At 52.5% G+C, this 25,043-nt stretch overlaps 7 protein-coding genes across 7 annotated transcripts; 3 read left to right on the forward strand and 4 right to left on the reverse strand.

The window, feature by feature from the left end:
• Positions 1 to 195: 195 nt before the first annotated feature.
• Positions 196 to 3,534, forward strand: VE01_00872 (uncharacterized protein). The gene is made up of 2 exons (XM_018270400.2): positions 196 to 2,131; positions 2,190 to 3,534. Exons 1-2 carry the CDS (start codon positions 364 to 366, stop codon positions 3,191 to 3,193), a joined length of 2,772 nt encoding a protein of 923 aa, XP_018134846.1. The 5' UTR covers positions 196 to 363; the 3' UTR covers positions 3,194 to 3,534.
• Positions 3,535 to 3,646: 112 nt separating this feature from the next.
• VE01_00873 (uncharacterized protein) lies at positions 3,647 to 4,490 on the reverse strand (the record flags this gene model as incomplete). The annotated part of the gene is made up of 1 exon (XM_018270401.2): positions 3,647 to 4,490. The coding sequence occupies exon 1, from the start codon at positions 4,364 to 4,366 to the stop codon at positions 3,647 to 3,649; it is 720 nt and encodes a 239-aa protein (XP_018134847.1). The 5' UTR covers positions 4,367 to 4,490.
• Positions 4,491 to 5,195: 705 nt separating this feature from the next.
• On the reverse strand, positions 5,196 to 8,597 carry SSH4. Its single transcript, XM_018270402.2, has 3 exons — positions 6,830 to 8,597; positions 6,453 to 6,758; positions 5,196 to 6,360 (listed from the first exon to the last, which is right to left on the reverse strand). The coding sequence occupies exons 1-3, from the start codon at positions 7,233 to 7,235 to the stop codon at positions 5,468 to 5,470; spliced, it is 1,605 nt and encodes a 534-aa protein (XP_018134840.1). The 5' UTR covers positions 7,236 to 8,597; the 3' UTR covers positions 5,196 to 5,467.
• Positions 8,598 to 8,628: 31 nt separating this feature from the next.
• VE01_00875 (uncharacterized protein) lies at positions 8,629 to 9,825 on the reverse strand (the record flags this gene model as incomplete). The annotated part of the gene is made up of 2 exons (XM_018270403.2): positions 9,673 to 9,825; positions 8,629 to 9,560 (listed from the first exon to the last, which is right to left on the reverse strand). Exons 1-2 carry the CDS (start codon positions 9,692 to 9,694, stop codon positions 8,629 to 8,631), a joined length of 954 nt encoding a protein of 317 aa, XP_018134841.1. The 5' UTR covers positions 9,695 to 9,825.
• A 343-nt stretch (positions 9,826 to 10,168) lies between these two features.
• Positions 10,169 to 14,388, reverse strand: VE01_00876 (uncharacterized protein). Its single transcript, XM_018270404.2, has 4 exons — positions 12,782 to 14,388; positions 12,128 to 12,730; positions 12,039 to 12,075; positions 10,169 to 11,985 (listed from the first exon to the last, which is right to left on the reverse strand). Exons 1-4 carry the CDS (start codon positions 12,814 to 12,816, stop codon positions 11,002 to 11,004), a joined length of 1,659 nt encoding a protein of 552 aa, XP_018134842.1. The 5' UTR covers positions 12,817 to 14,388; the 3' UTR covers positions 10,169 to 11,001.
• Positions 14,389 to 21,142: 6,754 nt separating this feature from the next.
• VE01_00877 (uncharacterized protein) lies at positions 21,143 to 22,280 on the forward strand (the record flags this gene model as incomplete). The annotated part of the gene is made up of 2 exons (XM_018270405.1): positions 21,143 to 21,307; positions 21,360 to 22,280. 2 exons carry the CDS (start codon positions 21,143 to 21,145, stop codon positions 22,278 to 22,280), a joined length of 1,086 nt encoding a protein of 361 aa, XP_018134843.1.
• A 2,031-nt stretch (positions 22,281 to 24,311) lies between these two features.
• Positions 24,312 to 24,959, forward strand: VE01_00878 (uncharacterized protein; the record flags this gene model as incomplete). The annotated part of the gene is made up of 1 exon (XM_018270406.1): positions 24,312 to 24,959. The coding sequence occupies one exon, from the start codon at positions 24,312 to 24,314 to the stop codon at positions 24,957 to 24,959; it is 648 nt and encodes a 215-aa protein (XP_018134848.1).
• Positions 24,960 to 25,043: the final 84 nt, after the last annotated feature.

Here is a 25,043-nt window from a genome sequence, read left to right on the forward strand (position 1 = left end):
TTAGAACTCAACAAATTAACAGCCGCGTTATTTATTATTCCCTGTCTCTTCCGCGTCAAGGGTCATCTCAAAAAGTAAGCAGGAGCGCACAGTAAACCACTAGACGGCTGACAGTGGAAGCGCGCACGTCCAAATTGGCTTTGCACAGCCTTACCCATCCCGCCCATCCCATCATCCACCCCCCCCCCCCCTCATCACACTAAGGCGCAGACAGAGAGGAGACGTGCCACCACCGAAACAAACCTATCCTCTTGATTGAAATTGCACCTAACGCTGGGCACTTCACATTTTAATACGTTGTTGTTATCAATTATACCCCTTCGAGCGTCGTGTGCCGCAGCGCCACGAATGTGCTAGTACCAGATGCCCCTGGGATTCACTCGGCACAGTAATCGTTCGCAGCAGCTGGCTCCTCTCCCCCCCCAGGTACTACCGCAACAACAACAGCTGCAACTCCCACCACAACTATCGCAAGCTGACCAGCTGCAGCAGCAACAACAGCAGCAGCAGGCTCATCTACAGCAGCAGCAACTTCTCCAGCAGCAGCAGCTCCAACAGCAACAACAGCAGCAGCAACAACAGCACATCCCGCAGCAACCTCCCACCGCCTCCGAGAACAAAGGTTATGACCCGAGCGTAGTCGCTCAGCCTCAACCACAACAACAACAACAGCAACAACAGCAGCCATACCCCAACCCATCCGACGACGTGGCCTCCTACCAAGCGCCCCCAGCGGATCAGCAAAGCGGCGGCAACGCGTATCATGAACTGACAGCCCACCCGAGCGCCGCGCCAACCCGATCCCGCTCCCACCGCTTCTCGACATCTTACCTGCATATCACGAGCCCGTCGGCGCAGCAGCAGCAACAGCTACAGCAACAACAGCAGCAGGTTTCCCCGCAAAACAGCGGAGACCCTGCGCCCTTCGCAGACGCGGCTGCAAACGCCAAGGTCCCCGCGCCGGGTGAATTAAAGAAGTCGTCGACCGCTGGACCCGCAGCTCCAACCCTGGTCCCGGAACCGCACAAGAAGTCGAAGTCTCGCAACTTCTTTGGACAGTTCTCGTCCAAGTCGCATCGCGAGTCGAGTAGTAGCAGTAGCAGTCGCCAGCAGCAACAGCAGCAGCAGCAAGCTCCACCCGCTGCGTCGCTCAAGAGCCCTGCTGTCGGCCGCAAGATCTCTAAGAAGAACGGCGATTCGCTGCCCCAGACGCCGCAGCAGCAGCAGAATAATTCAGTAGAGGGGCTACAGCAGACTGGGTGGCAGCAGTCGAACCAGAGCTCAAACAACTTGCCATCGCCGCAGGAGCAGCAGGACGACGGTCTAGACCCCTACCTGATCCGGGACAAGGAGGCAGAGCACCAGGCCTCAGCGTATGATCCACGCCTCGGACTCACAGTTCGTGTAGTCGCAGACGGTCAAGGCCAAGTCGCGCCCCAGCAGTACCACCAGTTCCAGGAGCAGCAAGTCCACAGCCCACAGCAGTACAGCCCGCAACAGTATCAGCTAGCGCAGCAACAGCACAACGCCCCCATCGAGGACCCCTCGGTCGACTACAGCAACCAGGCACCGCAGCAGCCAGGGCAATACCAGCAGCAGCACGCGCAGCAGCAGAGCCTCGGCAGCTTCGTCTCCAACCAGCAGTACCGCAACCCGGAGGTCGTCTCGCAGCTCTCCCACGACTCCCCCTTAGACCCAAACGAAGAGCAGCGCCCGCCCTCCGTCCAGAGCTCCCAGGGCTACACCGCCCAGCAGCAGTACCCCTCACGCACCGCCTCCGCGAACCAAGACCCGCCGCGACTAACCCACCAGTCTTCGTCTAACATCATGGCGCCCCCAGCTGCGCAAGGCTCGCAGAGCCGCAAGTCCACAGACAAGAGCTTGCAGCAGCAGGGTGATAACCGCGCGCCGCCCCCGGGTTACACACAGGGAGGCCAGTTCCCGCCGCCGAACCAGACCCCGACTACCGCGCAGAGCCCGCTGCCGCCTATCCCGAACCCAGGGCAGCAACAGCAACAGCAGCCGCCGACTAACTACCGCAACTCACAGCTGCGCGGGGAGTACGGGCCTGATGGACGCAGCACGCCGCCTTTGCAGGAGACGCGCGAGCTGACCGAGATGGATAAGCTGCGTAAGTTTTCACCACTACCACCCCCTATCACCCCGCCTACCTAACTCACATGACACAGTCATCAAGTACAAAAAAGTCAAAGGCCTCTACTTCGACAAGCAAGCCCAAGTCGAGCAACTCCAAAACACCCTCGCCAACCAGCGCCTCTCGCAATCCAAAACCTCCCTCGACGACAGCGAATACATCACGCGCTTCCAGCGCCTCGACGGCGCCATCAAAGAAGTCGCCTTCTCCATCCGCAAAGACTGGAAAGCCCTCCCCCACTGGCTCGTCCCCTTCGTCAACCCCTCCGCCCTGCAAACCGGGACCAAAGAAATGACCGCCGTCGGCCGCGCCACCATCGCGCGCTGGCTGAACGACGAGATTTTTGGGAAATGCTTTCACCCGGCCCTCGACCTCGGGTTTTCCGCTGAGCTGAAGAGGGTAGAGCAGAATGTCCGCTTTTTCGCCGCGCCGCCGCCGAATCAGGATGAGGCTGATGCGCTGACGGCGAAGATCACGCAGTGGAGACTTACGACTATGGAGGGTCTCGCGTACAGATTGAATTCTCCGCATGCGGCGCAGGCGAAGGCGGATTTCATTCAGATGGCTGTTTCGAATCTGACGGCGCATTTGATGAATCATCTCCATGATGCGGCGGATCACGGGTTCCAGGGGAACGCGACGAGTATCATCGAACTTGCGGTGGGCATCGCGAGTCATTTGCCGTGCGAGAGTAGGGATATCGCGATCTGCTACCCCCTTCCTGGGGACCTGGTGGCGCCGTATATGAAGCTCGAGCCGGCGCTGCCGCCGCTGGAGGTAGACACCAAGGCTGAGGAAGGAGATGGGAAGGACGGCAAAGACGAGGAGTCTGGGAAAGAGGGGAAGGGGAAAAAGGACGCGAAGGTGAAGAAACTCGCTCCTGCCGCTGCTGCTGCTGCCGCCGCCGCCGCCGCAGCAGCAGCAGCAGAGCCAGAGATCAAGGAAGGCGCGAATAATATCCGGTTTGCGGGCTTTATGGGCGTGGAGGTTAGGGGGAGGCAGTGGTTGTATAATCCGCCTGTGTGGACGATTTCTTAGTTTTTTTAGCCTGTTATTTTTTGTGATGTTTTCTTTAAAAGGAGGGGGGTGCTGGCTGTCTATACGTAGATAGAGGGGAGAGGGACGAGTATATGATGGAAGGAGGGAGATGTGGTCGGGGTGAAAATATGTGTGGGGATGGAGATTATGCAAATATAAGATGAGATGAGATAGTTTATACGAGGTTATGATCGCGCTGGCTGCCCCGTTTCCTTTCCTTTTCACTTTGGCCATGCAAGCCCCATGGGGTCCAGATTTGCTCCATCTAGCCATTTCTGCTAAGGTCTTCCCCAAGCACACACGTTACACGTAAGTTATAACGAATACTATATTGAATTGAGTACAAAGCTCTTAACTAAGAACCAGCCACTCCCTATATAGACTCGTCATGCCAAAGTGAACAGTCATACTACCCAACTCCGTCTCTATTCACGATTCCTCTATAATTCCAATCTAATTCCTCTCCTCAACCTCAACCGAATTCGAGAACCCCCTATACTCCTCCTCCCCTATCCTCGCCAACACCGATTCATCCACCACCTTCCCCTTCAACCCATACAACTCCTGAAAGCTCATAATCATCGGCCGCCATTTATCAGGATCAATCCGATTCTTCGACCCCTCCATCCTAATCTCCCTATGCACGTGCGTTCTAACGACCCTAACTTCCAACGTAAAGAACCCCTTCGTATCCGCATCCCGAGCCATCTCATATACCCCCACGAGCTCTGCCTCCATCTGCGCCGGGCACTCTGCGATTCTAGCCGGGCGGACAATATCAGATTGTATAGGCGTAAGTCCCGCGCGACCGAATTTGTCGGGGACGTATTCGTAGCCGTTCATTCGCTTGAAGTATTTATATCCCTCGCCAGGCTGCGCGGTGAGGATTTCCTTCGAGCCAGTGGTTCGAGCTAGGGCATTGACGGCATCTGTCATGTCGTCCGAGGGGAGATTGAGGACGCACTGCTTGGTGCGGAGGAGGTTTATCGTGGTTTGCGATATGCCGCCGAGACCGAGCATGCATCTGTTGCCGAGCCAGAAGGCGGATGACATGGGGGCGATGTTGAAGGTTGAGTCTTCGTTTTCGGTGGTGATGAGGACGACGGGGGTGCCCCAGTAGAAAATTGCTGGGGAGATTGTGTCGTGGTTGGAGGAAGGGGCGGTTGGAGACATTGTGAAGTCGTGTCGGTGCTCTCTTTGTTGTTGGAGGATGTTTTGGATCTGGTGACTATGGAATGATATGAGTATTCAGTGATGGAAAGGATGGCCTTAGAATGCATGGAAGCTCCTATATATACATATTCTACGGTATAGTAGCTTGTTTGGATTTGTCCAGATCCCTTCCTGATCGTAGGCAACCAACAGTTGCTAACCAATGAGACGGAGATCCTGTTACAGATCTCTGCAGACAATAATCAGTTACAACAATGATTAATTGCGAGGACAAGACATCCGGGTGATTCATAGGAGCTAATGCATAGGTTTTCGTTGAATCATCCCCTGCTAGAGTTAAAAGGGACCATAAGATATCAGATTTATCACAAGAGTGGATTTGTCTAAGAGTTTAATTGGCCATTTTGACAACATGAGCTAACTAGCATGGCTCATAGGTGGCACGGTGGCACGTTAATTGAAGGCAAGTGCTGTCAACAGAATCAGTGTTATTAAAGTGACGAATGAAGCTGCGGAGACTAAAACATGAATTTACTCCCCCTCTAGTAAATTCATGTTATTAAAGTGACGAATCATCGAGCCTGCTCAGCACTTGGACCACCGGCCCACACATGTTCCCTCACTCTTTAAGCACCAGCACACCACATCACAACAGTAATCAAGACGATACACATAAAATGAATAACTGAGCAGTGTATCTCCCTCCATTTACGAGGTAAAACTATATACCTTCCCCCCCACCCTCCATATTCAATCGAAAAACTCCATATCAACAATCCCATCCTCCCCATCCCATGCTTCCCTCCCCCCCTCCCAAAAAAATAGAACTCCCCCCCAATAACAAAAAAACACAAAGCTTAAATATTCGACAATGTCCCCAACCAACCGCCCCGAATCAATGATCGCTATACCCGCCCCGACCCCAGACCAGACCAAACCGAAACCATGAAAAGACAAAGGAAAAGAGATGCAGGTAGCACCACTGTATGAACGCCTTCGACACCATTTTAACCCGCGCTAAACCGAATAACCACCCCGTCCACCCTCATCGAAACAGCACACCACATCCAGCACCTAGAAGTGAGGATAAAAGAGGTGGGATCACACAGTCCCCGACCTCCCCCTCTCCTCGCCCCTCCGCCCCTCAGCAACAGCATCGCTATAACTCGGGATCGGCGGGCTCCTCCCCCCCCTTCTCCCTACACCCGCACCGCTTCCACCAAGCAACCTCCTCCTCTCCCCCTCGCCATCACTATCGCTCCCCCTCCTACTCGCCGGCGGACTCGAGTACTCCGGCGGCGGATGAGCGGTATGATCTTCCACCACGACCCCTTGCACCACCTGTGTCGTGGGTGCAGGGGGGGGGAGCTGAATCCCCAGCCCCGCAGCATGTAGCGCAGCATCATGATGTAACCCCGCGATCCTCCCTGCGCTCCCTTCACCCCCATCATCAGTCGGGGGCGGGATATGCACTAGGTGCGCGAGAGAGATATCCGTTGGGCTCCTCACCGGCCCCGGACTCGTCGGGTGGCCACGGAAGATATTCCCGCTTCGCGTGCGTCCATGGCGGCTAGGTTGGTGATTATGCGCCGTCTCCGTGGCACCACCCCCCGCACCGCCAGCCTCCAAAAGAATACTCCCCTGTTCACTCCCATACGGCGGCGGCGGCGCCAGGGAGCCCGTCATTGGCGCAAGACCCCATTTCTTGACATTAGCTTCGATGAACACGAATCCCGATTGCCCGAAGTTGACGTGTACGGTGCAAGGTCCGTTCGCGCCGACGGCGGGGAAGAGGTTCTGGGATTTGAGGCCGTGGGCGACGTCGTCGAGTTTCTTGCCGTTGCGGGTGAAGAAGAGGGTGCCGGTGCGGGGGCGGTAGCCAACGCCGATGACGTCGCCTTGGACGTAGGGGGGGCCGTAGGAGGTGGGGGTGAAGGGTTGGTTGTAGCGGCGTTGGCCGGTGGAGGTGTAGGCTACGGAGTATTTGTGCCAGCCTAGGGGATGGGTTAGTTGTTGGATTTCGAGGGATGGGGTGGCGGGGGAGCAAGGGGTGGTATTGTTGGATGAAGAGGCGAGGGAAGCTTACCAGGTAGACGGAAGAGAGGATAGGGTTTGGTAGCCATGCCAATGCTGATCATGGTCTGCTCGGGCTTATCATAGATCTTGCTCTCCCAATAATACACTTCATTCTGTTTCGGGACGGGTAGGTTGCTCAAGACGCAGCACTCGCTGTCGAAGAACTCAATCTCGGTCCTCGCTTCGACGAAACAATTCGCTATTTCCAGTTCCGGCTCAAACTCCCACGCTGATACGCCTTTCTCTTGGATAGCCAGGTATTGAGACAACGAGATGTCGGTTGGTAACGAATCCGGGGGATTCGATTCGATGAAAGCTGTACACCAAATCATTAGCAATTGTCCCCAACTTAACTCCCCAGCCCCCCCAGAACATCTCAAGACATACCCTTAGCCCTCAAATAATCAATCCTCTGCCCTTCCTCCATGGTCTCCAGCGCCTCGGCCTCCTCCCTCAAAAAGCTCTGCTCATCATCATACTCCCCAGGCCTCCCAATCCGATCCAGCAGAATGCGACCTCCCTGCGTATACCTAAAGAAGTACACCACCAGAAACACCAGCGCGATGAACAGCGCCGACCCGAATGACGACAGCAGCCCGATCAGCACCCCGTTCGCCGTCGAGCTCTCCATCATCACGCTGCTGCTGCTGACGACGCCACCGGCGGCGGCGGTGTAGGCATCAGGACGGCTGTGTTGTGAGGCGCCGGAGGAGGAGGACCGGATGTAGATGTTGGCGAAGAGGTCGGGGCCGGAGTCGACATGCCGCGGGTTGCGGATGCGGGTGGGCTTCATGGTCGGTGGGTGGTGGCCTGGCCAGGACAGGGTGGGTTCCGCGGCAGTAGGTGGGATGGGTGGCGGTGGTGAGGAGGATGTCGGGTTGCACGAGAGATGTGGATGTTGTGCAAGAGTGTTCTTCGCGTTGTTCGGCGTGTAGGTGAGGTCGGTGATGAGGTTGGTCGTTGGCGGGTGGTGGTGGTGGTGAGGTCGGTTGGTTGGAGAAGTGGAGTGGATGGGGGATGTTGGTTGCCGCCGGGTTGTCGTCAGTTGAGATAGTCGATGACCGCCGTCTGACCCGCCAAGGCTATACTTAGATACCTAGCGCAAGCGAGGATAATGCTGTAAGTGACAAGTCTCGTCTTCGTCTGCCTTGAGCGCTTGTCTCAGAATATGGCGGGCTGAAAGGGATTGAGAAAGGACGGTGAGGATGGTCGAGACGAGAATATACTGGGAGAATTGTAGAATTGGAAAAGGTTTATTGTTGCTGTATTGTCATTGTCGTGCGTCCGCGTCTGTTAGTTGGTTTGGTGTGCATTGGACGGTGAAACCTGGGGGTGTGTGTTGATGATCCGGAGCTCACTAACTCGCCCTTCCTCTTCCTACTCCGGCTGGTACAACGCGGTGTGTGTCGTGGCTCTGGCGTGGGGCGGGGGACTCACAGCGCGCATTACATGCATTATTCAGTGGGGATACACACTCAGAACAGCACTGGTTGCATGATTCACCGCCGCGTTACACGGAGAGGGCTTGTAAGGGACTTGTACTCTCACTTGACACACGGGGACAGGGCGCAGGGAAATTCAACAATGCGTAGTGATACAATACACTGGTATGTTCTGTATTCCATCTAATATAGAACATATAGAACACTTCAGATGGTTCTATAACTTAATAAGCATTGTTATACCGCTGACAACTCTGCTGATTGAAGGTTCTGCCAGTGTCTATGTCACAACTTACGCAGCGAAGTTCCCGTCGATGTGACGTATGCCACCAAGCACCAACGCCACCCGCTAACCAAGAAACCAAGGCTCTTGTAGACGGCAAACTGGCAAACTCGATGATTCTCCTCTCACCTGACCCACGGAAGCTTAAATCTCCAAAAAAAAATTAAAGTAGCTGACGAAACGTTGTCTTATAACGAAGAACTTGAAATCTAGTTGCCATTTTCATCCATATCGAGCACTCTGTCTCATAGTAGTAGCTCGTCTCTAGAAACATGGTATAGAACGCCATGGCAAATGCATGATGAACATCGACGATATCCAGCCCTCTCGGCTTCTCCCTGCTGCTGCCATATGATACAGCCTCCCAAAGATCTAGCCAGCACTGAAGATCACCCTCCCAATCCCAGGCGCAAACAGCTCACCTCCCCCCACCACCCTTCAAAGAAAACCCATCCCCCTCCCTATTCCGCCATCTCCACATCCTCCCCACCCTTCCTCCTCTCCTCCACCCTCCCCTTATACGCCTTCTTCGCCCCCTCCACCCACTCCTCATACTTCCCCTCCTTCACCTTCTCCCTCATAACCGCCTTCAAAATCTCCGCCCCAAACCCCACAAAATTATGTCTCCTCAACGCATTCTCAAACACCCACTCCTGCCTCTTCCCCTCCTCCTGCGCCAACAACCCCTCATCCCCCGTCTCCCTCGCCCTGATCCTCAGATCCCTCACCATCGCCAACAGATTAAACCGAATCTCCTCAGCCGGGTACCTCGCAATCCGCGCCTGCAACACCGGCACAACTTTCTCGGGAAACTCCTCGAACGTGCAGCTCCCATGGCTCAGCGGCGCGTCTTGGAGTCCGTCGAGCTCGTACAGGATCCCGTCGATGGGGGTGTATGCGATGAAGTGGTATAACTCGTCATCCTCCCCCGCAGCCCTGTGCTGTTCCTCCATCGAAAACGGCGACGATTTGGCGAACGAATTGTGCACCTCTCTAATCCTATCACTATTGCTGAGTGCCTCGCCCCTAAACTCCGCCGGGAACTGCTTCGTAAACTCCTTGAACCCCTCCAGCTCCGCTCCCAGCGCTACGCCCTCCCCAGACGGCGCAGTTGTATCCACATTCAGCAGCACGGAAAGCAGGGCTTGGGTACCGCACGCATTCTGGATCGTTTGTTTGGCGAAGAAGAGGGATTCTGCTGCAGCAGGCAGGGGGGTGCCGGAAGCGGGCGAGGGTAGCGCGGTGGTGGGGTATTTGAAGAGGAAGATTACGCCGTAGACGGGGGAGAGGGAGGTGAGGGCTGTGGGGTCGAGGGAGAGGAGCTCTTCGAATTGGACGCCGGTTACGCCGAGGTTGTCGAGGAGGAAGGTGAAGACTCCGGCGTCGGATTCGACTGTGGGGGGAGGAGAAGTCAGCTAGGTGGTCTTGGTGGTGAGGTTGGAAGAGCTTGGTGATTTTTATGTGTCCTTGCTTGGATAGTAACCAGGGAGGGAGGGATAGCTTACTAGTATTCCAACCCCCGCTCATCTTTGCGAATTTTCCAGTTCTCCTTCTTTCTGTATCCAAGCTCTACACGTAAAAAGCGCAGAAAATAACAATCCTCAAAAGTCGTGTTGTTGTCGTTGTTTGGATCTGCGCGAACTAAGGTAAGTAAGTGGAGGGACCTCAAATCAACCGGTGACGAGTTTACAGTAAGCTCAAACCCACCGCCGGCGGGTGCGCTAAGCGAGGCTACGCACTTGCATTTGCCCAAAAAAGTGCGGGAGGATCGCACATTAGCGGCAAGGCTGGGGAAATTTAGCCGCATCGATGCATATCTGGCGATCGCGCCCATCAATCACGGTGGCAGGTCGCTGGGGGGGAGGGGCGGTCGCAGATGGTGAAATGAAACATGATGTCTTAAGGCATGATACCGTGTACTTGGCGATCGATCTTACTGGCGACTCACAACATATATTCAAAGCAGAAATCACATGCAAAAGGGAGGCAATATTTAGATGGCAGCAATTGAAACGTCTTCATTCCAAGTCCCGTTCCAGCTTCTCCAAGTAATATCAAAAAATATCAGAAAACAAGCTACCAGTATACAGAGTTTGCCCGGACCCATCCACCGTCCGCAGCCGCGCGCGCAAACTGCCTTCTCCGCCTGCAGTTGCTACAAAACAAATCGCAAAACAGCGAGCAAATTCCAAAAGCCATGCATGCTTGTTTCCTCTTTTGCCCAATTGCGTGTATCCCGCGTGTCCCAGTTCGCATCCCAAATCGCAAAAACCAAATATCAAAAAATTCCAAAGCTGTTCTAAAATCAAAAAAGCAAGTTGTTGCGCCAAACCAATGCATATGTTGTTGGGTATCTTAAGGACCGTGAGGTGCTATCGTTCTAGCTCTGTCGTGGGTATCTTTCTAAACGCCGTTCCCAAAAAGCTAAGGATAGGAGAGCTCAATGATTTCGCTGCGTAGGCATCATTAAGCTGGTAATTACATGGGAATCATCATGTGTTTCCCGTATTCTGTAGTAGAGGAGAGTCGTAAAAAGTCGTAAAGTTGTTTCTATTGTTGCTGGCGGCCTTTTCCTTTCGGAGAAGGAGGAGGTGGTTGAGTGGTGTAAGGGCTGTAGCGGTGTTGAGGTGATTGAGAGTGCAAGTGAGGATAGCGTGGTGATGGGAGTGGAGAGTATCGTTGAGATTGTGTCGATGGTGAGGAGTTGTAGTTGTCCATTGTTTGTGACGGGACTATTGGAGTATTCGGAGTTGGTGAGGAGTGGGGGTCGTCGTTCCTGGCCCCTAAGCTTGTATTGAACGTCCTGGGCGATGTTATTTCCTGATCCGCCAAACTTAAGTCCAGACTGTATGAGGCACGAACCCGCCAAACGCACCGGGTCCTCTTCCTTGGATGTCATAGTAGAAGTCTTCTCCCTGATCGCTGTATGCCACATCTCCATATGATGATCCTCCTGGGCTGTTGTAGCCACCAAACCCAATCGGAGATGGGATTCCAAGATACTGGCCCGAAGAGCCAGCAAATGGATCCATGCTCAGAGGGCTGATGGCTGAGCCAGGTTCCGATTTGATATATGGTGTCAGGTGCTCCTGGCTGTAGCTGAAAGCCGGGTTGCTGCCGAGGCTGAATTGGCTAGGCTCAAAGCTGTCGTGGATGTCGTACGGGCTGCCGTGAAACATGTTGTTCTCAAATGTAGGGAATGATGCAGTTCGCTCAGGCTGTTCCCATCCCATCCGACGACGGAAGTTTGTAACCATATCAATGGGGTACTCCATCAACGCAAGCGGTGTCTGGAGCTCATCATCGGATTGCGAGACGTTGAAAGAGAACAAGCGGCGCGCGATTTGCTCAATGGGCCCAAGTGAAAGACTGCCAAAGTAGGCAGCTCCAACTTCAGGGAAGATAGGCTCGACAACCAATGCAACCGTGTAGTAGTATGCCAGGACAACCAAAGCGTATGGGCTGACATGTGGTTGTTGGAGATACATGACTGGTAACCAGAAAAGCCAAGTTCGGAGTGGGTTCAACATCTCGAAGCGTTGCGCAGCAGTGTGCGCCGGTGTAACCTTGCGGATGCCACGGACAAAGCTAGCAAGTTGAACGATTGCCTGAGTATCTTCACCACTCTCGACCAGGAACTTCTCGACCATCTGAAGTTGGGCGTGAGCCTCACCAAGAGCCTCGATGTCCTGCTTGAGGGGTTCACTGAGCTTCCTGTTTGGAATCGGAGATGGTGGAGCTGTTGGGAATGTGGATTGCTCGGCAATGAAGTCACCGAATTGAGATTCGTTTTTCCATGGCTGCATGGCGTCAATGACCTGTAACATGTTAGGTTTCATTCACAACCTGTGACTAGATTTATAATGCATACCGATGATGTTCCGTGCATAAGTTGGGTCCATCCGCGCCTACACAGTAGTGATTAGCGGGGCTCTTTGCCAGTCATATAATCAAACTTACCATTCAGTTGCTTGCCAAGACAAGAGGAGGGAGGCGGCGAGGACTGCATCTGAGTTGTTGCGGGAGAAGGTGCCGATGTCCTCGTGGAGTCCCTTCAAAGCGATGCCTCGGTGCTCATATGCCATTTGTCTGACAATGGGGCATTCAGTGAGCCAGGCAATATGAGTCGCCGAGAACGCCAAAAGAGCATGCATGACGAAGCCATATGTTGAGCCAATCTTCAAGAAAAGAGGAATCTGGTTCGCCCAGATCGTGAACGATCCAGCATCGAGCATGCCCAGCTCGGTCGAGATACTGGCAACGTGGTGCATGAGGCGCAGATCCTCAATAGAGAAGGCTTGCGGGTTTGGCTGAGGGTAGATGGCAAGCTCGGGGAAGGGGAAAACGCCCGTCTGTTGCCAGCGGTTGATCTCATCCTCGATCGCGGGGGTCCACAGAAGATCTGGCCTTTCAGGAGTAGGCAGGCGTTCTTCTGGGGGAGGCATGTCCATGTATGGACAGCGGACATTGTGTTTAGTGCAGTTCTTGCACTGAGGGAAGTTTTCATCACAGCGGATGTGTCTACGTTTGCACGTATCACAGCCCTTGCGAGACTTGGTATGACTATGTGTATGTCAGTATGTTATCCAAGAAAAAGAGTGTCAAACCACATACCTCCGTCTGGGAGGGCCACCACCGGGTCCAGCCATTGTGAATAATTAAGAGTGAAGAGGGTGAGTCGACACGAGAGTGTTGTTGTTGTTCGAGCAGTTAACGAGCGTGATTAGGCCAAAGCCTGGTTAAAACTTATGGATCGTCGATGGATCCAAAACAGAAAGGCAAAAAGTAAAAGGGTTATTGAAAGAGAAATATAAAATCAAAGCTGATCACAAGATACCTTGGAGGGGTATATGTAGAGTCAGGATTGGTAACGAAGGTTAAGTTTAACGAGCGTGGTGATAAGGCTTAGCTCAGAGAGCGGCAGCCAAAGCAGGCGGTAGTCCGGTCACCTTGGCTACAAGAGACCAAGGGATGACAATGCGTTTGATGATGGTGGAAGGCAAGTCCTTAGTGTGTTCGGAGTTGAGCGGATGGGCGGTGGAGATGGAGTTTGAGTTGGGTGGAGCCGGTGAGAGTGAGAGTTTGGGTAAGACGGCAGGCGCGGAGAAGTGCCTTTGTGTGGGGTTCAGGCACGACGAAACGTAGCAGGAGATGATATGCACTTTACGGTGTGAAGTTAGATGCGTGAGAATGTAACGACAGACTGGTTGGTTGTGCAGCGAGGAACGGAGTCGTAGGATGAGGATGAGGTGACGGATGAGTGACGGATGAGGCGAAAATATGCTGTGGGAGGTATGATCGCGTTTTCCCGGAGTATTTGTTCTATGGGTGGACTTTCGACGGTCTTACTTCCATCCAGGAACCGGCAAGGTACAACTGTTTGAGAAAGGCGGGAAAAAAGACCAGCGGTTTCTTCGGCACGGTTTCGCCACTCAGGGTTTCTGTTCTGTACTATCTGTACTACTCTGCAGCTACGGTGAGTTAATGCAGCCTGGCTGAGTAACAGACAAGTGACCAGGGTAAGCGCGGAACGTGGCGCGAGGGTGTTGCGGTTGGAGATGGTTGGTGACAGTTGGTGGCAGTTGGTGACAGTTTTTGATGGCGGTTTGGTGGTCAGGAAGAGGTTGTATAGGCCCGAGATGAGCAGGAACGAACGTGGTCACAGGTGATACCTTGTGAGGAAAAACGGCGGGCGTTCCACAGGCGGGCGGAGATGGGATGAATGAGGAGAGAGCGGCCGGGTCTCCTGCAGTGCTCTCGTCGGTTTTCTTTCTTCTCTCCTTCCTCCCTTCAAATCCGGGAATGCCAAGAGTAAGGCGGCCTCCAGAGGATGAACGAGCGAAATGGATTTGCGCGGGCTGTCTGTTGTGTTGTGGTGATTCAGGCAGGTGATGCGGGCTTTCTCAGCTTTCTCAGTTAAGGGCTGCTGCGGGTTGGGGTTTGAGGATGCCAACACTCTGTAAGATAGACGCGAAAGCGAATGAACGGAGTCAACGAGGACTTCCGAGTGCTAGGGGCGATACACAAAAAGTGATCGAAGGATTTGTTGTGTTGTGGGAATATGAAGAGGTTGATGTGATAGAGGGGAATAGAGTGAGAGGAGGGGGGAGAAATGAGGGAAGTGTATAATATTTATTTAATGGGTGTTTGGAGGAGTGGCTACCTTAGGCTACCTTACCAACCTAAGATGTGAGGGAAGCGTTGTGTGGAAGCGTGAAGCGTGATCCGTGATCCATTATTAGAGCATACCCCATCCCATGTGTTCCGTACCCATAGCCGTACCCATAGAAATATCCATACCACAACCCATACCACACCTCCACCTCCAAACACATCCACACTTGGAACAACTGGGCGGTGCGGCGGGTGCTGATGGATGGGTGTGGTGGTGCGCTGGGTTCGTTTGAGCCAAACGCTTCCTTCCCTTCCCTCCCTTCACCTTACTTACATTTTCTTACACTTACCATTAACCCAAACAGGGATGGCAAGGCGCACTGAGCAACTGAGGGGGGGCAACAGTTTGGGTGGGGGAGAGGGGGGAAGAGGGGCCATCTGTACCCATCTTTGCCATCTAAGTGGGCGCCTTTTGTGCACAGCTAGGCTTGGCGGGAATGGGGGTGTCACTGTCTTCAAAGACACAGATACAGAGACAGACACAGATGCAGAGATATGTACGAAGTACGACGAGTAAGCCCGGCGAGATGCTGGACAGTCGAGACATTCATCCCCCTTCTCCCCTTCTCCCTTTCTCCCCGCCATCTGATGCTCTATTTCCTGTTCCTTTCTCCCTACAGTACTGCATGTATCTTATACTAACATGCATAACAGGACAAGTATATTTTCCTTGTGTGGGGTTGGGGACCGGCAAACACAAACAAACAGAAGGATGGAAGGAATGTGAGGAAAGAGGCGGAGGCGAGCCGAGCTAACTGTGGTTTAGTATACTGTTGTGCAGGAGAGCACTATAGGAAGTACCCTTCTGTACTGTACACACACAACCTTCCACCTTCCACCCCGTAGCGCAGAGGCAGAAAAGCGGAGAGCTTGTCTGTGTCGGTTGCTTGAGGGCCCGCCGTCTCTCCCGGGGGACCATGCAGGGTACAAGGGCAATACATCACAAAAGTAACTCCGAGAACCAGGGCGCGCCATCGCGTGTTTGAGGAACAGAGAAGGTTCGGTTGGTGGAGGGAGTTGGACGACTGCCGTACGCTGGCGCTGGCACTCTAGTTCTCTGGTATCCTGATACCCTGGTACTCTACTGTGGCACTGTATCATCCTCACAGAAGCCTTTGAACCCGGCAAGTATCGTTACAGTTGCAGCGCCTCAATGCGACAATGAGAAGGAGGCTGGGGAGAGGGATTTGGAAGTCTGGCATGAAATCCGCGACTTGCCGGGTACTACCAAGGGCTGTTTAAGACTAGGGGCATGAATGGGCCGCCCTGGCGTGGTGGCTACTAGCGACATGGACAGGGGTGGCGACGATGACGATGATATATCGACGGCGCGGTGGTGATGGAGATGGAGATGCTGATGGCAAAGAATCCGAGGTGTGTGTATTTGTGTCCATTTTATGTGTAGTGATCCAGTGACTGACTCCACCCCGCTCGGCCAAGCACCGACTGATGCTTGCCCACTTCATAGCTCATGCCAAAAATGGTCGTTGGGTCGCATGCAATGCGGCGCTAGAAATAACCCCATTAGGCTAGTATTGCCAAAGTATGCAAGTCGATTTGTGAGAACAAACTAAGACTACGGAGACTCGGCACAAATTGCCAAACAAGAAAAGAAAAAGTCTTGAGTTAATGGAGAAGGTGCGAATATTCTCATCCACCACACGCTACCGGCGGATGCACTTCTCGGGTTTTCTGCATGGTACTCTCCGTTCTTTACTCCATATCACTACCCACAGAATGAGGCTCCGATGGAGACTTCAATGGAGACTTCGATGGAGACTGCGTGGATGACATTATTGACGGCATGACGTTCATCTCGTGAACCTGGTGGGTTTGGGGCTGAGCCGTATAAGAGAACGCCGTATAACCCTCCCGCGAGAGGGTCATGGAACGTTTCCGCTAGGCATCACTGATCCTAAATCCGTCACCACCCATCTCACCGTCTCAGAACCTTAATTCGCAACCTGGTGAGTGCAGCGAACCACTCACGAGTGCGACCTTTAGCCTGAGTGTCGTCCGCGGATAGAGTAGTGGATGTGTCCGGTCCGCGCGAGAGGTTAACTTGGTGCTGCATTGCATCGTGAGAATGTCAAAAATCACTAATCGCGCACTTTTCTGCATGCATCTTGCAGCACAAACGGGGCACGGGGTCAGCGAGCTCAGGGTCCGCACCACGAGTCAGCAGAGGATAAGCCAAACAGAGGCCAGAGATGCGTCGTGGGCCAGCGATCACGGCTTCCTTTGAAGCTTCAGTCAGTCCATACAGACCTGGCAGCGTGCCTGCCGATGAGCTTGGTGGTCAAAGCACTTGCATTGTTTCGGAGTGGGTGGTTGTGATCCCCGTCTCAGCGGTGTGGCATGCACAGATGCACGATAACTCCCCGTTGGCCAGTTGCATTCCCCCACGCCCTGGTTGACACGGTCTTGCCTTTGATAAAAATAGACTTTGATCAGCGGTAGAAAAAGAAAAGTTGGAGGTAGGTAGATCTGCTACATTGCCATGTAGTAAGCTGACGATTCAACGTTAGACATCGTGTGAGTGGACACCGGAGAATGAGTTTTGGGATCGATCTCATCTCTTTCCCACGTACTGATGACCGCAAGGCTGGGATTTTCAAAGTTTGGGCACAATGACGGTCGATCCCCACAGACAAGAAGTCGACAGTTGAAAGTTGGAGACATTTGATGTACTAGCTTCGCATTAAGCTTGATCAAGTAAGAGGAGAAAAAGACCCGCCGTCCGTTAACCCACGGGAAGCCGCTCGGCAGCAGATATTCCGGGCCGGCGTTTGTCTCAAAGAAGCTTGGGTGGATATGTTTCTCGTATTCATATTCATGCCAATGCCAGAAATGCCAGAAATAGCCCACAACTGAATGGCGCCAACCAGGAATGGGAAATAAGGCTCGGGTGCATTTTCCCTGAGTGGGGTTTTTGCACAAAATCGATCCGCAAATTCCCTTTCACCTCTCATTTTTCATGAGAAAAATGAAGGGATAACGGGAAGTTCCCGTGCACATGACAAGATCGATCTGATTAATCATAACCCACTGCGTTTTATCTTCAGCCCACATTTATCCCTCGCCCACGATGGATAGCTCTAGCTTCCGAATGCGGAAAGCCCCAAGATCGAAGCGAGCTACTCAGCCAGCCTTAGCTCCCCGTCCGACCCAAGAATTTGTCAAACATACACGTGAAGTCTGGTACATATCTGCCAATCATGGGCACAAAAGTCGGGCTCATAAGCCGTGGGAGGTTGGTCAGGTCAGTCCGCCAAGATGTCTTCACATTCGGAAGATACTCATCCCATGTCATGTCGGCCTTCTGTTCAGCGGCTGCTCGCCGATATGGGCGCCAGGCATGAGCATGGGTAATTGAGCCTGCTGTACCCTCGTCGTTGCCACGCTTCCCCCCACCCACCAGCCATTCTGCTTCAAGGGATGCAACCCAACCCCCACATTCACAATATTCAAATTCCTCAAACCTCTCTCCAAACTCTCAAACACGATGAATCTGGTCGCATCTTGCGAGTTACTACAGGTCACAACTTTTTTTTTTGTCTCGCCGAGTGAGACATCTCAGCACTGACGTAGCACACCCCCGTCGTTAGTTGAGTGGGGTATCAAGGCTATTTTTAACCCCGTTTTGCTGTCCGGTAAGCTCAGGATGTGGCCGAAGAGGGGTGCGAGTGGTGCGGATGATACTTTTTGGGCCAATGCCGCCTGATTTTTTCTAGAAGTCCTAAGCGACCACCGAAACGCAACGTAGCATGCGCCTACTCCGAACGATATTTGTGGTTCGCCGCACCGCCGCTCAACTCCGTTTGTGGTCTATAGCACAATACAATGCTCTACACTGTGTGGTGTATTGTTTGTGCAGGAATAGTAATCCAACGAGCCTTTAACGCCGCCGAAATATGGGTACGGTAGCAAAAAAAAACTGGTAAACTGGTCTTTTTCCGTTGTTCCGCGGCGCTGGATGATCGCCGAGGTGAGGAGTCGGAACACTGGAGACGGAACGCCGCCTAGGAAACCTGTGTCCACACCGCCTAGCGACGTGCCAATTCCTCAACGCTACTGCAAAGTAAATCGATTTCTGCGACAACAATTGGCTGCGGCGGTCAATGCGACGCTCTTTCGGATTTAGTTCGCTCTCTTGCGTTTTTCCCCTCAAATCCATCTTCAACTCTTGCCAGGGTGTGTCGGAGCGGCAATACGCTTTTGTCCGAGGGATATCCCGTCGAGAGTCCGTTCCCCCTCAGGCCACGGCACTAACATCAGTAGTCCGCCCTTTCTTGCACAAACGTGTAGGCTAGGTGATGGTGGGAAAGTTGGGATGGTAGTTTGGTCCCACGGGTAGATCATTGGAGCTCTAACGAGAGCTAACCCGATGATAGGGAATTTCAACGCAGAGGTACAGATTATGTACAGTACATATGACGTGCGGAAGTGAACGGCGCGGCGGGCAGGGAGAAGGCCTGTTGATTTTGGTTACCCCACTCCAAATCGTTGAACCCCGAGCCATGCGACGGAGCTTGGCATACTACAAATGTTATGGCGCTTAATCCTGGTCCACTTGTTGTGCTTGGTTCAAGTCACAGCGGCAGGGAAGTTGTGCGTTTGGGGGGTAACACAAACACAAACACAGCAATCAAATCAGTTATGCGCCGAGGCATACTCGAGGTGGTAACGGCGGGCTGCCCCTCTTTGGATCACCTCAGACTGAAACTGTTTTGCTTTCTCATGCCGTCGACATGGTTTCTGCGGAGAATCACACCTCAACGGCTCCATCTCAGCTCCATCTCAGCTCTGATCTTGCAAAGCAATACGACTTAAAAGCGTGATGAAAACCTACATACTGTGGGGTATAAGCCTAAAATAGGCTATTACTTTCGTCGAAGCTGACAGCCAGTGTCGGACCTGAGAACTTGATTGGGAAAGAGATAGCCCCCATCATCTCACACATCTTCACAAATTCAAAAAGGGGCAAGAGAGCAAGCGCTACGAAAAAAGAGGATGACAGTTTTGGTGATCGACAACGTGTGTGAGCATCGCCCAAAACGGCAATTAACGAACGACCACTTGCCAACCAACGTCGCAGTCGACCCCAGCAGGGTCATCACGGACCTCCCTCCCCTCGCCCAAAACAACGATCTCTCGGATCACTCAGGGCACAGTGCTGCCCTGACCCTGGCGACCTGTGCCCACGATACGAGATCTGTAATATCCCCCAGCTCCTATTTTAGCCACAGGCCCCGCGGACCCCGGTCCCATCACAGCGTCTACGGTCTAGCATAGCTTCGTATTCCGACTCCGCCTCTCTCTTGGTCCGTTTCAGAGTTATCTTACACTACACATGCCGTCTTCGTCTTGCCTTACGCAAACTTTAGTCAGGTACGCGATGTCAGGTACGCATTGAAGCACCAATTACTACCGTTAAGGTCGCTCGGCGGCTCCGTCGTGCATGCAATGAGACAAGGCCCGAACCGATCGCGGGTGATATGAAGCATGAATCGATGGATGGGGAGCATTGAGCGCTTCATCGTATTACCAAATTGAGAGGCCAGAGGCTGGCGCCGGCATTTCCCCGAATAACCTCCCAGGGTTGCTTGCCCAACCACCGTACACAATTCGTAGATGCGGCACGAGCAGCGCCCCTTCTGGTAAAACGTTTCCACTTTCTATAACAACCTTAACACCAGGATGGCCATCGCGTGTTCAGTGGGGAGGGCCATGGTCTATTCTGTTCTGTCCAACCAACACGGGATTCCGGCACTTATATCGCAGGTGTTGATCGGCACGTCCCAAACCAACAAACCTCTTCAGCCCTCGCACCTCCCACATGACAACCAGCCACCCCCCCATCCCATCACCAGACTCACACCAACAAAGACCAGTAAGTGCTTACCCTCCCTCTCCCCTTCTCTCCGCGACCGCTCCACCCTCACCTCATCACCTTCCCAAAGCCGCCAACTACCGGCATCGCGTCTAAGCCTCCCCGAGTGTAAAGCCGTCTATTCCACTGATCCGCCCCGCCCCCATCGCGTCTCACACCTCACTCATTCATCTCCATAGCATCTGTCCGGCGCCTCCGCGAGAATCGCTGCTGGGAATGGCATATGCATGGCGATTTCTGGGACGCTGACTGTGTGTGCCGGAAGTCCGGTACGTGGTGGAGACGGCGCGGTTCCGCGGTCAGCGGCTACGCCGAGGGCGGCGGTTGTTGAGCCGGGGCGGCGGATGAGGGATAGGCGGAGGGGAAGGGGGGAGTTCGCCGAGGTTAAGGGGAGGAGGGGGCGATTTGGAATTATCTTGAGGGGAGGGGTGCATTTTCCATGTTTTCAGGGTGGTGTTTGGTGACGCGGTTTGTGATGTTGGATGGCTGGTTCTTTCTTGGAATGAGCAGGCCTCGGAAGCAACTGAGAAACGAGTAAATGCTGCCTGTGGTAGGTATTTCTTTTCTTTGTTCGTATTTCCCTATCAATCGTCTAAATGAAAAACATATTTGCCCAGGCACATAAACGTCTCTTTTCTCTTTGTGTTTGCTCAACAATACTCTGTTGTTAAGTCATTTCTTTGACCTGCCGTCTATTCGAATGGGACTGCAAATCTGCCGTCGAGGCACAGGAATTGCTCAGCAATACTCCCGCCAAAGACTGCTTTGATCTGCTGTGTATCAGAATCGAACAATAAAATCGTTGTCACCAGGCACAATAGCAAAGCTTTGAAACGAACATAGAAGCCCCAACAAGGAGTTTGTCCGTCGATAAAACGAAGAGCAATACCTTCACATTGTTTTCGAAAATGCTTCAAGTTTCAACATTGAACAGAACCGAGAGTCCGTTGGGCTCTGGAGTATATAATGAGGGCAATTTACTTGGTAAATATCGAAACCAGATCCTCAGCACCGAGACGTCTAGCAAAGCCCAAAGGCGTGCATTCAAGAGACTTCAACAATTCCTCAACAGCGTGTTTTCAACAGACTTCAATCATTCCCAAGCTACTAACGATGTCCTCACAGCTCTTCGGCAAGGCTGCGCCTGCAAACGAGATCGACGGTCCGTACGAAAGCTGTCTTTCGCCGCTGGTAAAAGCAGAACGAGGCGGGTTCGTACCGATCTGCGATGTCATCAGATGCTTCTACGAAACCTGTGGTCACATAGAGACCAAAACATCCTGCCACAACTACATGGGCAATATCATGAAGCAACCCGACCGCGGTATCAACCCCCGCTGGATCCCCTGCAACAGGGATGTCTGCGATCAAAGCGTCATAGTCACTAGATGCATGCCAGGCTCCTGCGTGCAGTGCGAGACGCAAGATGACCCTACTGACCCCCTCCGCATTAGTTTTGACGCAGACCCTACCATCACCCGCTCAGATTTCAATAGGAACACAATCCCCTCTAAAGAGATTGAGAGGCGGACACTCGACTACCGCAAACGCGCGGCCGACACCCAAACTCGTCACCGCGAGTTATCGCTACGTTACGATCCTAATAACCTTCTTTACAGTGAATTCTCTACAAAACGCTTCGATCGTACCGCCCGCGACTTCATCGAGCACTACAGGCAGCTACGGAGACATCCCGGCGTCGTGGACCCGGAGCAGTTCTACACTGAGGTCCGCAAACAGCGCGCAGAGGAGGACAAGAAGGGTATTAAGGTCGAGCACCGGCAGTACTTCTCCGGCGGCAAGTTCGACGAGACGGACCTGCTGTGCCGCTTGGATCCGACAGATACTCGTCTCGCTGAGGAGCAGTGCTTAATTTGCCAGGATGGCTTCGTGCCTGAGGCTCGGGATCCGAGGATGATGCCATGCGAACATATTTTTCATTGGGCCTGCATCTCGCAGTGGTATTATAGGACGAGTCGAACTTGTCCGTACTGCCGGAGGGGGTATCACGTTATGACTCTGCCGCGGTTCTTGCCGCCACCGTGAGTGCCCAAGGTGAGTACGCAGTTTACCAGGTAAGTAAACAGGTAAGTAAACAAGTAAGTCGGTTTTTCCTTGGTCAAACAGGTAGGTGGGGTTTTTAGTCAAGTGGTAGGTGAGTAGATGTTTTCCCCCTTTTGTTTCTCAAAATATAAATATTTATTTATTTAATCAACTCCCGTGTTCCCTCGCTCTCTCTACGTCATATAACACAGTTTTTAGTATACCACTGCCATCGTACAGACTAGTATTTCAAGTTATTGACTCTATCGGCTGATCTGAAGGGTTTGAGGCTTGATGGACGATTCCTATTAGTCAGATATCCTCGCTCCTTCCGCGTCTGTTATGAGACCACAACCGTCGCTTGCTCCTTCCGCCTTTCATAGTCATCACTCACTCCTTCCCTTTCTCCATTGTCCCTCGCCCCTTCCGCACCTAACAACCACAACCATCCTTCGCTCCTTCCACAGCACAGCCAATAGCTTGCTCACCCTCCCTCTCTTCAATAACACTCGTGTGGCCGAGTATTTCTCATGTTGCCAAGCGGCAGCGAGAGCAGATTGCATGGCTGTGGCGTTCGAGCGGGCTTGAGCTTCGTGATGACCTGGGCGTTTGCCAAACGTTGTATGCGCCGAGTCATCTCGCACGGGCATGGCCGCATTCCTTCCCCCTTTCGCTGCCGCCTTGCTCCTTCCGCCGTGGCCGCCACTGCGCCATCACCGGCGCCCCTTTTCTCCTTCCACCACACAACCACAACCACGTTCCTTCCGCCGTCCACAACACAACCTCAACCACCGCTCCTTCTCTCCCTTTTCCTCAAAATAGACAGTCCATCCCATCTCCCCGTTGGATCGCTTCACCTCGCTTCGCCTCGTCTCCATGGGTTTTCATTCCTCTCCTTTTATCTTCAAAAATTCATATCTCCCCTCAGAGGCGTCGGAGAGAGTTCTCGTATAAGCCAAAAAAAATTGCAAAAAATAGAGGATTCTCCTAGAAGGGGGGAAATACCCGCACCCAACCACTGCATACACCTTCTAAGTGCAATTGAACTTCGTGGGTCCCCCAGGATGATTGACAGGTACTTGAGCGGGCCAAACGAGTGCAGATCGCTGTTATGCTCCTTCAGCCAGTCAACCATCCCTATTAATGGGATCTGACTTGGTCTGCATTATATACTTTGATTTAGCGCCGCCCTGTTGCCGCTGTGTCGGCGGCGTTTTATCATCCCCCTTTTCCACGTATGTAAAATCTCGGTTTTTTCCCTTATAGCCAAGCTAGATTTATATGTATAATCATTTCTAGACTTTTAGAATGAATGTAAGAATATGCGTTGTGTTTCTCACTCTAATCTTTTGAAAGTAAGTGCCTGTGGCAGCCTCTGTGTGCGAATGGGATGGGCATACTAGTGCCGCCCAAAGTCTCTGGGGAACAAAGGACAAACCTAGTGATTGATGTCAGCAATTTAAGCTGATGGAATTTCTCCCTTCCTCTCTAACTTTAAATAACTAATATGACAATTGTAGCCTTTAATAACCAAGAGTCTTTGTTTTAATTACAGTTGCTGTGATCACCAGTGTCATTAGAGTGCAGCATACTCGTGCCCGAAAGTCTCCGGATTTGGTGTCTGGAATTTAAGCTGATTGGATTTCTCCGTTTCGCTCCATTTCCAAGTGACTAATACGAGAATTGTGGCCTTCAGTGACAGAGAGACTTTATTTTCGTTATAATTGCTAAAATAAGAATTATGGCCTTTAGCACTGAGAGACTTTGTTTTCGTTATAGTTGCTAATATGAGAATTAGTTACAGCAATCATAACTAGAATAAAGTCTCTTAATTACTAACTACTACTGTTATGCACGGTTCCACTTTAGCATTCTAGATGACTTTGTTATACAAAGCAAAGAGTAAACACATTCTTTGTTACTTTTTATGTAACAAAGAATAACATCGCCGTCTTAACCCCCCCCCCCCACCCCCCCAAAAAATACATCAATTCTAAAGAACCAAACCAACAACTTTCAACGGCTACTGAAGACATGCCAGCCAGCTTCCTCACGCTACCCCGCGAGCTTCGCGACAAGATATACAAGCTATGCTTGTTGATCGAAGGACCTGTCCGCCCCCTTGGTGGTTCTGGTTATGGATGGGACCTCTCGCCCGGGCTCCTCAGGGTGAACAAGATCATCTACAATGAAGCCAGATTGTTCTTGTACCAGAATCGCTTTGATTTTACTATGACGCTTGCATTTTGCATTTCCCGGTTCCTTGAGAAAATTGGCCGCGATAACGCAGACTGTATCCGACATATCTATGTCGGCTTTCCGATTTTCTGCAACCTAGAATTGGGGAATATCACCTTCAAGGATCAAAATGACGATGAAATCCTTCCGACCATCCAGAACGGTTGCGCTAATATTACAACTCTCTCGACGTCCCGGTATATCACATATCCTATACATGATCTGTTTAACTCCCTCGACGACCCGGAGATCGTTGCAGAGGCATTGGCGGTAATCGATACTCACTTCAGAGACTTCTTTCCATCTCTGAAGGATATCATTATCGAGGTGTATGAGAACGAGCCAAGCGATTTTATGAGAAAGCAAATTGAGAACTATGGATGGATCATTGTTACGAAGGACCCTATTAGAGATTGGAATTCTGATGTGTCTCTCGATGAATGAGTTAGCGATGATACCGAACGGGATATACAATAGCTGGCCATGAGGACCATGCGGGAGGTGCGGGAGGAGAGACGAGATAGGGTT

Source organism: Pseudogymnoascus verrucosus (assembly GCF_001662655.1).
Source record: "Pseudogymnoascus verrucosus strain UAMH 10579 unplaced genomic scaffold scaffold_2, whole genome shotgun sequence".
In the NCBI taxonomy this organism is placed as follows: Eukaryota; Fungi; Ascomycota; class Leotiomycetes; order Thelebolales; family Thelebolaceae; genus Pseudogymnoascus; species Pseudogymnoascus verrucosus.

Bases quoted from the DNA above. Each gene is read 5' to 3' on its own strand.
- VE01_00872 (XM_018270400.2), top strand. From the start codon at position 364: ATGCCCCTGGGATTCACTCGGCACAGTAATCGTTCGCAGCAGCTGGCT. The intron at 2,132-2,189 runs GTAAGTTTTCAC...CACATGACACAG, and splicing joins GACCGAGATGGATAAGCTGC to TCATCAAGTACAAAAAAGTC.
- SSH4 (XM_018270402.2), bottom strand. From the start codon at position 7,235: ATGAAGCCCACCCGCATCCGCAACCCGCGGCATGTCGACTCCGGCCCC. The intron at 6,759-6,829 runs GTATGTCTTGAG...TTTGGTGTACAG, and splicing joins TGATTATTTGAGGGCTAAGG to CTTTCATCGAATCGAATCCC. The intron at 6,361-6,452 runs GTAAGCTTCCCT...CCCATCCCCTAG, and splicing joins TCCTCTCTTCCGTCTACCTG to GCTGGCACAAATACTCCGTA.
- VE01_00876 (XM_018270404.2), bottom strand. From the start codon at position 12,816: ATGGCTGGACCCGGTGGTGGCCCTCCCAGACGGAG. The intron at 12,076-12,127 runs GTAAGTTTGATT...ACTACTGTGTAG, and splicing joins TCTTGGCAAGCAACTGAATG to GCGCGGATGGACCCAACTTA. The intron at 11,986-12,038 runs GTATGCATTATA...AACATGTTACAG, and splicing joins TTATGCACGGAACATCATCG to GTCATTGACGCCATGCAGCC.